The sequence below is a fragment of the Paroedura picta genome, chromosome 10 (assembly GCF_049243985.1).
Source record: "Paroedura picta isolate Pp20150507F chromosome 10, Ppicta_v3.0, whole genome shotgun sequence".
NCBI classification, from domain to species: domain Eukaryota; kingdom Metazoa; phylum Chordata; class Lepidosauria; order Squamata; family Gekkonidae; genus Paroedura; species Paroedura picta.
In genome coordinates, this window is record NC_135378.1 from 1,721,807 (window position 1) to 1,734,371 (window position 12,565).

Consider the following 12,565-nt stretch of genomic DNA (forward strand, 5'->3'; position numbering starts at 1 on the left):
TATGCTTTCCCCCTGATACAGAGGTTGAGCAGGATGCTCAGCAATGTCAGGGAGATGCAAGCAGTTGTTACTAGTACAATAAAAGGCGGGGCAACCTTGGCTGCTACCGGTAGAGGCAGACCTACAAAATCAAGATTCATTGTGGCATCCAGACCCTCAGTGGCTGAAGCTGTCGGTCTGGAGACTGAGCAGAAAATGCTAATGAATGCTGGAATTCCTGATGCCTACGAAACATAACAGCAAATCACATACCGGGACTGGCCAACAGGAAAGCGGATTGGCTTCACACATCACTTCTGGGCCTAAAGATAGGGTCTCTGAAGACATCAGCTTGTAAGCAGTACCTCTGTCTCCATGCAGGAGGGATTGAGGCCTTTCACCAGGTCTGGCCAGAGGACTTCCTATGCCCATTTTCTCTAATATCAATTCTGCCTCAGTACCTTTGCAAGATTAAGTAACTTGAGTGCACAAGTGTTTGTATTGCTCCCAGCTTGGTATAGTGGTTAATCTGGTGAGCCGAGTTCAATTCTGCACTCCCCCACATGCAGCCAGCTGAGTGACCTTGGGCCTGTCACAGCACTGATAAAACTGTTCTGACCGAGCAGGAATATCAGGGCTCTCTCAGCCTCACCCACCTCACAGGGTGTCTGTTGTGGGGAGAAGAAAGGGTAGGCGAATGTAAGCATCTTTGAGACTCCTTCAGATAGAGAAAAGCAGAATATAAGAACCAACCTTCTTCAGTTATCTCAGGGCTCTCTCAGCGTCACCTCTCCCACTGGGTGTCTGTTGTGGGGAGAGGAAGGGAAGGTGATTGGAGGCCGCTTTGAGCCTCCTTCGGGTAGAGAAAAGCAGCATATAAGAACCAACTCTTGTTCTTCAGTAATATTAGCGTTCCCTCAGCCTCCCCTCCCTTACAGGGTGCCTGTTGTGGGGAGAGGAAAGGGAAGGCGATTGGAAGCTGCTTTGAGACTCCTTCAGGTAGAGAAAAGCGGCATATAAGAACCAACTTTTCTTCTTGGCCCTGAAGGCTAAGGTTCCTGGGTTCAGTTGAGTCTGCTCAAAGGGGAACCTTGAACTCTTCCAGTTTCAGTGGTCCTATAGCAGGGGCCAGCTGTTCATCAGATCCTTGGGAATTTCAAGTTAATCACCTAGTTCTTAATCACAGTTTTACTGCTCTCAGGCCAGGGGAATTCAGATGTTTCTAGCTGATAGTCATATGTCCACTTCTAAAATCTATGATGTCTCATGGCAAACCTCCGCCGTAGGTGTGCTGATAGTCATGGGAAGAATTAGAACCCAACTCTGAAGGATGTATTGCCATTCTTAGGTAGTCTGACTGGGGCCCACGCCCCAGTACTTAACAGAGACAGAAATCATGGTTTTAGGCAATGTCCTGCTAGTATTGTGCATATTGCTTTTAAGGATTAGGTTGTTTCAACAATATCCCTGTGTTACATGTACATTTTCTCTTCTGAGCGGTAAGAGGGTGCCATAATTGTTACATAATTATTCTTCTGTTGAAGGTTTTTTGATCCAGTTTATCATGTTGTTAATTTCTGCTTTTCTCTGTAGGTGAAGTTATCAAAGCGTGGGACATTGCCGTGGGAACTATGACCACTGGGGAGCTTTGTCGAATTACTTGCAAACCAGAATATGCCTATGGCTCTGCTGGCAGTCCTCCTAAGATCCCTCCTAATGCCACACTGATCTTTGAGGTGAGTTGGAGATGACCTAAATTATAGAATCATAGAGTTGGGAGGGGCCATACAGGCCATCTAGTAGAACCTGCTGCATAATGCAAGATCAGCCTAAACATCCTTGATAGTATCAGAATACCTTTATTGGCATAGTTATGAGATTCATTAATAAAACAGAGGAATATACATATGAAGATACAATACACAAATTACCAGCTTTTAAGTCAACTTCATCTCTAAATCATTTGATCACTACTTGATTCGTATACAAAAAGATTTCTCTAGAAACTTAGCTATCCTCAAAATATGGGTTGAATTCTTATTTAATATGTTGCTTACAGCAAGTTTCTGAGTTACACCTAATTTTCATTTCTTAAAATACTCCAAGCAGAGCTGACAGGATTTTGAGAATTTAACACAGTCAAATAGTATGTGTGCCAGAGTATCTAACACTCTACATCCAGAGTCTTTCTTTTAAGGAAGTTTGTAAAAATTGACCTTTCACTACATTCGAGGGGAAGATGTTGTCCCAGAGGGTCGGACCAGAACCAGTGGGTTGAAATTAATTCAAAAGAATTTTCGGCTAACCATCCAGAAGAAGTTCCTGACAATTAGAGTGGTTCCTCAGTGGAACAGGCTTCCTCGGGTGGTGGTGGGTTCTCCATCTTTGGAAGTTTTTAAGCAGAAGCTAAATAGCTGACAAAAATGCTGATTTTATGAACTTAGGCAGGTGGTGAGTGGGTGGGCAGGAAGGGATATTCCAGTGTTTGTCTCTTGTGGCCCTTCCTTGCAGACCCAGGGAATTGCTGATCGCCACTGTGGGATTGGAGGTGAATTTCCTCCAGGTCAGGCTGGATTCTGGAGATTTTGGGTGTGTGGGGGGGATCATTTTGGCCTGAAATTGGGGTCACTGTGGGTGGGCAGGTAGTTGTGGGTTCCTGCGCTGTGCCGCTGCAGGTTGATCACATTGGAGAATCCCCTCCAACTCTATGATTCTGTTAAACTGGGCCATAAGGCAGACCCTTTTAGTTGACAGATTCTCTAGTATTTGTAACTATATGGGGGTACAATATTTGTCCTTGGGCAATGCACTCCAGTGCCATGGAGAGCATACAGTTGCTGTTGCTGAGGCTTAGGACTGAACGTCTAAATCCTCCAATCTCTGATTTATTTGCTTCCCAACTTTAACTTCCTCATGTGCAACCAGAACAAAAATATCTAGACTAGTGGTTCTCACCCTGGGGGTCGGGGCCCTTTGGGGGTCGAATAACCCTTTCCCAGGGGTCGCGGCAGGGCCAGCAGTCTGGCTGGGGGGCAGGCACTACCACTGTTGCTGCTCCTCCTCCTAAAGGCGCCTGCCAATTTATAAACAATTTATACATTATATATATCTACAACCATTAACAATGGCTCTTCAGGTCATTGGTCAGTTTCGGTTTAATTTCTGTGAACGAAAACTTGCCTAATGTTATGGTTGGAAGAACACCACAATAGGAAGAACTGTATTAAAGGGTCAGGGCATTAGGAATGTGTTGTAGTTTCTGAAGGAATATTTTATTAGATCCTTTGTGAAAGGGTCAGGTCACTCAGAAATCTGGTAACAACGAATCGGATTGTGGGTGGAAATGAATCTGAAGCCAGAATCCCAAACATGCTCCTGTTTGTAGCTTCTGTTGTCCGATTGCTGCCATAAGAGTCCTCTTGGATACACAATTCGGGACTTCTGGTAGTTGCCTAAAGAATGAAGATTGTGAGTTTTCCACTTAATTGGTAAAGGCTTCGTCCCAGGCTGGGCTCCGAGAAGGAACTGGATCCTAGATAAATATCTGCCCCCCCCCCCACTGCTGGAAGACTGCCAGTGACGTGTCCACAGCTGAACTCTAAGTGTGAACAGAAAATGTCCTCCTGTCGAGCTGGTGCCGTTTTGCACTGAGTTTGAGCCCATTACTGAGGGTCCTGCTTTCCCTGCCCACTCACTCCCAAATACTTAGGCAGCCCTCCTGTCCCCTCTCCAGCTCCTCTGGGCTAAATATTCCCAAGCCCCTCAGCCTTTCCGCACAGGGCTCGGTCCCCAGGCTGCCCCGGATCATCCTTGTAGCCCTGAACCCTCCCAGTTTTGTGCTCACCCTTTGCACCTGTGGCCGCCTGAAGCGCTCGTGTCAGTGGCAGCAGCTCCTGGAGCCCCCGTACTTCAGAATGGGATCCTCCCAGTGAAAACTAGCATTTGGGTGGTGGAAGCAAAGCAGGATAAGCTCAGAAGAGTGAAGGTCATGCAAGGAAACTGAGTGGAACGACTCATGTGACAGCGAAGGTGCAGATGTTGAGGGTAGAATTAGATAGAAGGGGAAAAGAGACTCCACACTTACCTGGGATGTTTTACATTGTAAATATTTTGGCTATTTAATTTGATTTAATCTGAGGGTTTATATGTATGTCCCTGTAGGTTAAAATGTTTGTCTTTAGAGCAGCCTTTTTCAACATTTGTACTATTGAGAAACCCCTGAAACATTCTTCAGGCTTTGAGAAGTTGTGCAATCATGCAAAATTTGGCGGCGAAGCATAGCTGTATACATGCTTACCCAGGACCCCCCCCCTTCCCACAGCAACCAAACCAACAGCGACCAAAGGGCCCCTGCTCCCCCCCCCCCAGAACACCACCTATATACTCTGGACCTGCTTGTATTGTTGCACTGTTGTATTGTTTATTAGTTATACTACTATACTGTTATATGTTTACAATTGTCAGTTATTATTGCACATTCAAATGTTTTATAGACTGTTCCATGTATTGTTCTTATGTTATTATGTAAACCACCCTGAGCCCCCAGGGAGGGCGGTATATAAATATAATACATAAATAAATCCGCCAGGCCCATCATTGGCCATATTGGGAGGGGTAAGTAGGTCGAGAGGACCATATGTGATCATATCACCCGATAAATGTTGAACAAATTTGTAAATATATAAAAAAATAACTCTCCTCCATTTGGGAAACCTTTCATGGCAGTGTAGAAGTCCTTGTTGAGAAAGCCTGCCCTGGAGTAAAGCGGGAGGGCTGGATGGGTGATTAAAGCGTGTTGTTATCCATGTTATCTGATCCCCTGTTCCTGTGGTCTTGCCATGCTCATTATCTGCATATTGGTGTTGCCTAAGCCCAACTGCCTGGACCATCCGTGCTAGAGGTGCATAAAGATGTTAAAGAATACTGGGGAGAGAATCATGACCTGAGGTAGTCAACTGTGGAACTGGCAAGGGCAAAACGGGTCCTTCCTCAGTCCTCAGGGAAGGACATAAGCCACTATCAGGCTGTCTCCCACGTCGTTGTGTCAATGAGGTGGCAAACTAACAGGTCATGATCTACTATCTCAAACGCTGCCATGAGATAACACAAGCAGTGCTGACCCGCCTCTGTCCAGCTGTCTCTGGAGGTCATCTGCAAGAGTGGCCTAAGCTGACTCCACCCTATGGCCAGGTGGGAATCTGGACCGGAATAGATGCAGGATGGAAGCTGCATCTAGGAATATTTTTAACTGATCCACAGCCACCTGCTCAGTCACCTTCCTCAGGAATGCCAGGTGTGAGATGGACCCCGTAATGTTTTCTTTCAACAGCAGCTAGAGCACTCCTTGTTTAAACTCCCTGGGAAGGTCCCTGAAGATGGGGACAGAATTGTTGTTTCCCAGAGGGTTTTCCTAATCCTCTCATCACTCATTTTTATGAAAGCCCCATTGGGAGGGGAAAGATGCCGATGGTGCAAGGGTGATTCAGAGTCAGGAATCCCAAATGGAAGCTTTGACAAGGGTGGCGAGGGAGGCATTGGAACGCATGCACACAGATGCGCACACCAAGGAATATTTCGATTGGAGGGAGGTGTGTGTGGAGAATAATCGCAACATGTCCCCCCACCCCAGACAAACTGACTGTTACTGTGTTGATTTTAGGTGAGCCCTTGCCCAAGGCTAGATCAGGGGAATGCTCTGGACATAGTTTACCTTGATTTCAGTAAGGCTTTTGATAAGGTACCATATGAGATTCTTGTTAACAAGTTGGTTAAATGCGGTATGGATCCTAATTCTGTCAGGTGGATCAAGAGCTGGTTGACAGGTAATGGTTCGCCATCTTCTTGGAGAGGGGTGACGAGTGAAGTGCCTCCGGGATCTGTCCTGGGGCCTGTCTTGTTCAGCATACTTATAAATGATTTGGATGAAGGAAGAGAGGGGGGCTTATTAAATTTGCAGATGACGTTAAACTGGGAGGGGTAGCAAACATACCAGAAGACAGAATCAGAATACAAGATGATCTTGACAGGCTAGAAAACTAGGCTAAAATGAATTTCAATACTGATTAATGTAAAACTAAAAACTCTTGGCTTGTGGATAAAGCCAGAGATCTCTGTAAGTGTTCCAGAGTTTGCAGAAGGGATCTGCTTGTTCGCTCAATGGACCGAAGCAGCATAGCTGGCAATGCACTGTGCCTTGCTCTGTCTGTGGCCTGTTTGTATTATTGCCTCAGAGTAACTTTACCTACACCTGCACCAAGGGCAGGTTAGTAGCACTCCTGGAGGAGAAGGTGTAGAAGGTGAAAGAACGCCTGTCCACACTTTATTCTAAAAAGGTGGATGAAGAGTCCTTAGAAAGAACTCATGGAGCACTTTTTGGAATTGGGAGAAGTGGGAAAGTTGTCTCACCTATTGGAGGAGAACCCAATACAAATGGACAGCGTATGGAAGAATGAAGGTATACTGTCTACCTGGAGCAAGAATTAAGGATGTCACGGAAAGGGTGGGAAGACTTGTGAAGCTCAAGGACAGATGTCTTTTCCTGCTCATTCATGTGGGCACAAAAGACACTGCCTGGTGCAGAGTGGAGCACATGAAGCGAGATTACGTGGCCTTGGGGGGGAAGTGAAGGACTTGGAGCACAGGTTGTATTTTCATCAGTTCTTCCTGTTAATGGCTTAGGAAGAGAAAGGAAAATAATTCAGATAAATGACTGGCTATGTCATTGGTGTCATCGGGAAAACTGTGATGAGGCTCTTTTATTAGGAGATGGTTTGCACCTCACAAATGTGGGGGGAAATGTCTTTGGTAAGAATTTTGTGGTCCTGGAGAGGAGGGCATTAAACTAAGACCAATGGTGGAACAAGACATACATTCAATCCTAGTTTGATAAAGTTGATAGTACATGGGAGCACTGCAGATTTATAGGGAATGGCATGTATGCAGGGAACTTACAGAACCATTAACTTACAGGAAAGTTCACAAACTAAACGCCTGGGGGACTCGTTTGAAGGATTGTGATGTCTCTACTCTCATGCACAAAGTATGGGAAATGAAGAAGAACTAGAAGCCCTAATAAAGGAAGGGGACTATGGTCTAATAGGCATTACAGAAACCTGGTGGGAGAACTCTCACAACTGGAATAATAGGATTGAAGAGTGCAACTTATTTTTAAAGGAAGACAAATAAAGAGGGGGGGGAGTAGCACTATATGTTAAGAATATATATACTTGTGAGGAAATTTGTGTCTGAGCATGAGAGTTCAGCTGAGAGACTTTGGGTAAAAATAAAAGGAGTAGAAAATAATACTGGTATTATGGTGAGGGTCTATGGATGGCTAGGCCAGGCAGAGGACTTGGATAAGATGCTCCTAGACCAGATTTCAAAAATCTGAGACAGGAGATTTCAATTACCCAGACATCTGTTGGAAGGCCAGCTCTGCTTAAAATGGAAATTCCAATAAATTGAATTGCTGTTGGCCACTGTGGGGTGGTAGCTGAATTCCCTCCACTTCCTTCGCCTCACTGTGGGGGGGGGGTGCACAGCGGTGAGGCGCTGGCTGCTGCAGCCCAGAGCGGCCGATTCGGACGACACAGCTCACAACCCTAGTTCCCTTCTAGCTGTATGATTCTGTAAGCAAAGATTCTTTTCTGGAAGACCAGAAGTTGAGGAGTTTAGTCTTTCCTCCCATAAAATTTGGTGGGAATCACCCCTTCCAAAATGGCCTCCTAACCTCTGTGCGGAAAGAACAGTCACAGGGAGCTTCCAAGGTTCCACTTTTCTTATATTGTTTTAAATTTTAAATAAAATGTTGTTTTAATTGCTCTGGCTTGATGATCCCAATCAGGGGGAAATTAAATATAATACATTTACATTGGAAATGAGTGGGTTTCTCAGCAGAAATGTTCTGTTCTGCTGCTTTTTCGTGGTCTTTTGAGATATAGTGAGACTTCCTGCATTTTACTGTTCTTTTGTTAGAAGTAAATCTCAACTTTCATTGTTCTGTTTGGTTTTTTACAGATAGAGCTCTTTGACTTCAAGGGGAAAGACCTCACCGAGGATGAAGATGGTGGAATAATCCAAAGAATTCGGAAGAAGGGGGAAGGCTATTCGAAACCAAACGAGGGAGCCCTGGTGGAGAGTAAGTGTCTTTCCAAAAGGCAAGCTGAAGAGCTGGAAAGCGGGTCTGTAAGAAGTCCCAAGGAGTAGTGGCTGGTTGCCGCACTTTGGGAAGCAGCTGACAAGTGAGGCACTTGTAGTCCCTCTCACTGCTGGGGCAAATCACACCCCTCCTGCCGTTGAATGGTGGATAAGCTGTTTTTCAGCTCTGGCTTCAGGCTGGGATTGAGATTCTGGGTGAAGCACAGCACTGGTGAGCCTGGCTGCTGACCAAGTGTCTCTGTGGTGGTGGGGGGGGGGATTTGTTCCTGGGAGGGAAGAGACTGGGGAGATCGTTGGTTTCTGGGACCCATTGCTGATTTGGTGGTCGCAGATGGGAGGGAGCTCATGTTTCCTGGTCTGTTGCTCAAGAACTGGAATCTCAGTGTTAGCTCCTCAAATGGCTTTCCAGAGCTGTACAGCAATTTGCCTCAGCAGCTTATGTGGATTCGAAATTGTCTTCTTGTTAGATAATGAACATGATTCCAGGATTCAATAAAAAAAATGCTTGGGAATACAAAGGGAACATGTGTGACCATAGAAATGAGGAATCGCTATTTAATCCTCAAGGCTAGAGAGTCATCTGAGAGAAATGCTCATTTTATGACCTTAGGCAGATGGTGAGTCGGTGGGCAGGAGGGGATGGGCCAGTGTTTGTCTCTTGTGGCCCTTCCTGGCAGACCCAGGGAATAGCTAATTGCTGCTGTGGGATGGGAGGTGAAGCCAGTTTGGTGTAGTGGTTAGGAGTGCGGACTTCTAACCTGGCGTGCCAGGTTCGATTCTGCACTCCCCCACATGCAGCCAGCTGGGTGACCTTGGGCTCAACACAGCACTGATAAAGCTGTTCTGACCGGGCAGTGATATCAGGGCTCTCTCAGGGCTCTCTTGTGGGGAGAGGAATGGGAAGGTGATTGGAAGCTGCTTTGAGCCTCCTTCGGGTAGAGAAAAGCAGCATATAAGAACCAACTCTTCTTCTTAATTTCTGCCAGGTCAGGCTGGATACTGGAGATGTTTGGTGGGGGGATCCCTTGGGCATGAGATTAGGGTCACTGTGGGTGGGCAGGTAGTTGCAACTTCCTGCACTGTAGATGACCCTGGAGTCCCCTTCCAACTTATGATTCAAAATACGAAAAGGAAGGCTATAAAATTAATGGGAGCAAGATTTTAAAACTGCTACATAATAGCCACATAGCTGACTTGTGGAACCAGAGTACTGATACATGGTGCGGATCAGAAGAATTTACTGGGAATGGATATGAAAAAGGATGGATTCTTTTTCTTTTTTTCTACATGAACACTAATTAAACATGTCATTGAACTGCATACTGGTTCAGTCATTCATATATATTCCCCAATACTTCAGGAAGGCTTCCTTGCACGCCACAATTCACCCATTAGCAACCACTCCTGCTGCTGTTGCCACTTCTCAGGGGAGGAGACAGTCCTTAATTGTGTATCTCCTCCCCCCCTCCAAAAAAACCAAACAACAACAACAATATAAGCAGAAGGGAATGAGAGAAAGCATGTCTGAGTTCTCTTCTTGCTTCAGTCAGTGGAGTGTGGCCTTCTAGCATTTCCATAATCTAATGCTGGTTGTCTTTTCTTATTTTTCCCTTCTGGCATCCCCTCTGTTCCATACACACACACACACACACACACACACACACCCCATTTCTCTGGGACAGCAAATAGTGCAAGTGTCCATCTTCCTTCTTGCTTTTCTGTGTCCCTGGATGCCCAGTCCAGAGAAGGGGTGGTTTCTCTTCCGGTCCATATTAAGAACTCTAAGGTAAGGCCTCTGATAGCAGCTCTGTGTTCCCCTCTTGGGAACAGATCAAAGAGGCACTGTCATGGCACAGCCTCAACACCAGCCTTCCATGCCATCAGGGGTTCATTATGCTCCCCTCCGCCATCCATAGAATATGCTCCCTCTTTATGAGAAACATAGTTGTGCTTCTGTGTGACTGATGCTTTGAACGTTCGCATGTAGAAAACACCTCTGATGGTAATATGGTCTCTGTTGAGGACTTTTTAGAATGAGGTTTATTTAATTCTATATGAGAGTTCAGCCGACTGCTCTTCCATTGACCTCAAGGAATGTCTCACTCAGGCCAGCGTTGTCAGTCACTCACCTTGTATTGGCGTAAGTACAGCTAAAAAGATGCAGCTAGAGAATGAGATAACCCATGGGTTTATATAACAGAATGAATCTTGGAATGATAATAAATATAACAAGCAATCAAAAATAAAATGCAAGATGAACAACAAGACTCTGGCAACAGTAATAGTTACATCTGGATCTCTGTAGGATAGCAGGAATTGCAGTTTACAAAAGACGTGGTTCTCAGCAGAGCAACAAAGCTGTCATAACATTGTTCATATAAGGGGCAGTTTAACAAAATATGTGAAACTAGCAAGAAAGCCCATTGCAACCAGGAATGCAATGGGCGCTAGGACCCAGGGGACACCAGGAGGTGCTTTTTTTTTCTGCTGCGTGGAGCTGTGAAAGGCTCCTACAGGGTTTTTTTTTCCTGCTGCTTGGAGCTGGGAAAGGCTCCTACAGGGTTTTGTTTTCTGCTGCTTGGATCTGCGAAAGGCTCCTACAGGGTTTTTTTTTCTGCTGCTTGGATCTGCGAAAGGCTCCTACAGGGTTTTTTTTTCTGCTGCTTGGAGCTGTGAAAGGCTCCTGCAGGGTTTTTTATTCCTGCTAGCTCTCGTGGGCTTGGAGCTCCTACAGGGGTTTTTTTTCCTGCTGCTTGGAGCTGGGAAAGGCTCCTTCGGGGTTTTGTTTTCTGCTGCTTGGATCTGTGAAAGGCTCCTGCAGGGTTTTTTTTTCCTGCTAGCTCTCGTGGGCGTGCCGGCTTGGAGCTCCTACAGGGGTTTTTTTTTCTGCTGCCTCTCGTCGGCGCGGCGGCTTGGAGCTCCTACAGGGGTTTTTTTTTCTGCTGCCTCTCGTCGGCGCGGCGGCTTGGAGCTCCTACAGGGGTTTTTTTTTCTGCTGCCTCTCGTCGGCGCGGCGGCTTGGAGCTCCTACAGGAGTTTTTTTTTCTGCTGCCTCTCGTCGCGCTAGCGGCGAAAGGCTCCTCCGGGGGTGTTTCTTTTTTTTCTGCAGCTTCTCGGCGGCTGGAGTCTTGTGTTGTGTTTGCGGCGGGGGCTTCCTTGGGGCCGGCCTGACGCGGTGAGAGACGCTTCGCGCCTCTCACCACGTCAGGCCGGGAGCAACTGCGAGCCGCGCTGAGCGCGGCTCGCAGTTGCTGGGGCTGGGAATCGGAGGGACCAATCGGCAGGCGCTTCGCGCCTGCCAATTGGTCCCTCCGATTGTCTGTCGTGAGGAAGGGTCCAATTCGGACCCTTCCTCATCACGGACAGAGCCCTCCTCAAGGCCCCTTAACCATTTATTTAGTCCGTGGCGCCCGCGGCGCCACGGGCGGTGTACAGATAGGATCAGAACAGCCAGAGCCGCAGGAACAAAGTCTCACAGGGTCTGAAATGCAACTAAGCCTTTCCTCTAGGACCTTTAAGCGAAAAAATATCCATGCAAGGAAGAAAGCTTTTCTTTGGAATGGGACGTCAAGTAGATATAAATACTGGGGTATGAGGTTCCTCTACACGGAGATACCAAAAAATGCTGGAGAGCAGACCTGGGGCAAAGTGGGCATGAGTTCTTAGAATCATAGGGTTGGAAGGTCATCTAATCCTACCTTCTGCACAATGACCATTTATGCACTGGGAACTTCTCTGCCCCAGCTCCCATGCAGGAGCACAAATCGGGGGCAGATGAGATGCACCAGGTCAAATGCTCCCCCATGTGAGTGCAGGAAGAGGTGGGGCAACCTTCCATGACTCCAGCCTGCAGCCTGGCATGAAGCCTCCAGTGCATAAACGGTCAATGCAAGAACTCACAACTACCTGCGCACCCACTCACAATCTGCCTAAATTCATAAAATCAGCATTTCTGTCAGATGACTGTCTAGGCTTGGCTTAAAATTTTCCAAAGAAGGAAAATTCACCACCTGAGGAAGCTTGCTCCACTGAGAATCCATCTGTCGGGAATTTCTTCTGGATGTTTATCCGAAACTTCTTTTGAATTAATTTTTTAACCCACGGGTCTGACCCTCTGGGGCAATAGAAAACAACACTGCTTCATCTTCTATATGACATTCCTTCAAATATTTGAAGATGGATATCATATCACCTCTTAGTCATCTTCTCTCTAGGCTAAACAGACCAAGCTCCCTCAGCCATTCTTCATACGACTTGGTCTCCAAACCCCTCACCATCTTCCTAGCCCTCCTCTGGACACACTCCAGTTTGCCTACATCTTTCTTCAGTTGTGGTTCCCAAACCTAAGCACAGTACTCCAAATGAGGTCTAAGCAGAGCAAAGAGGTGACATCACCTCGTGTGATCTGCACACTATACTTATTTTAAAA

General features: G+C 46.5%; 1 protein-coding gene across 1 annotated transcript in view; it reads left to right on the top strand.

Moving 5' to 3' along the window:
- The window catches only part of FKBP4 (FKBP prolyl isomerase 4), a 67,809-nt gene that overhangs the window by 15,454 nt on the left and 39,790 nt on the right, over positions 1-12,565 (top strand). The window contains exons 3-4 of the mRNA XM_077300764.1: positions 1,573-1,715; positions 7,996-8,116. Of these exons, the coding sequence (XP_077156879.1) occupies positions 1,573-1,715; positions 7,996-8,116 (264 nt within the window). The remainder of the gene's footprint in view (positions 1-1,572; positions 1,716-7,995; positions 8,117-12,565) is intronic.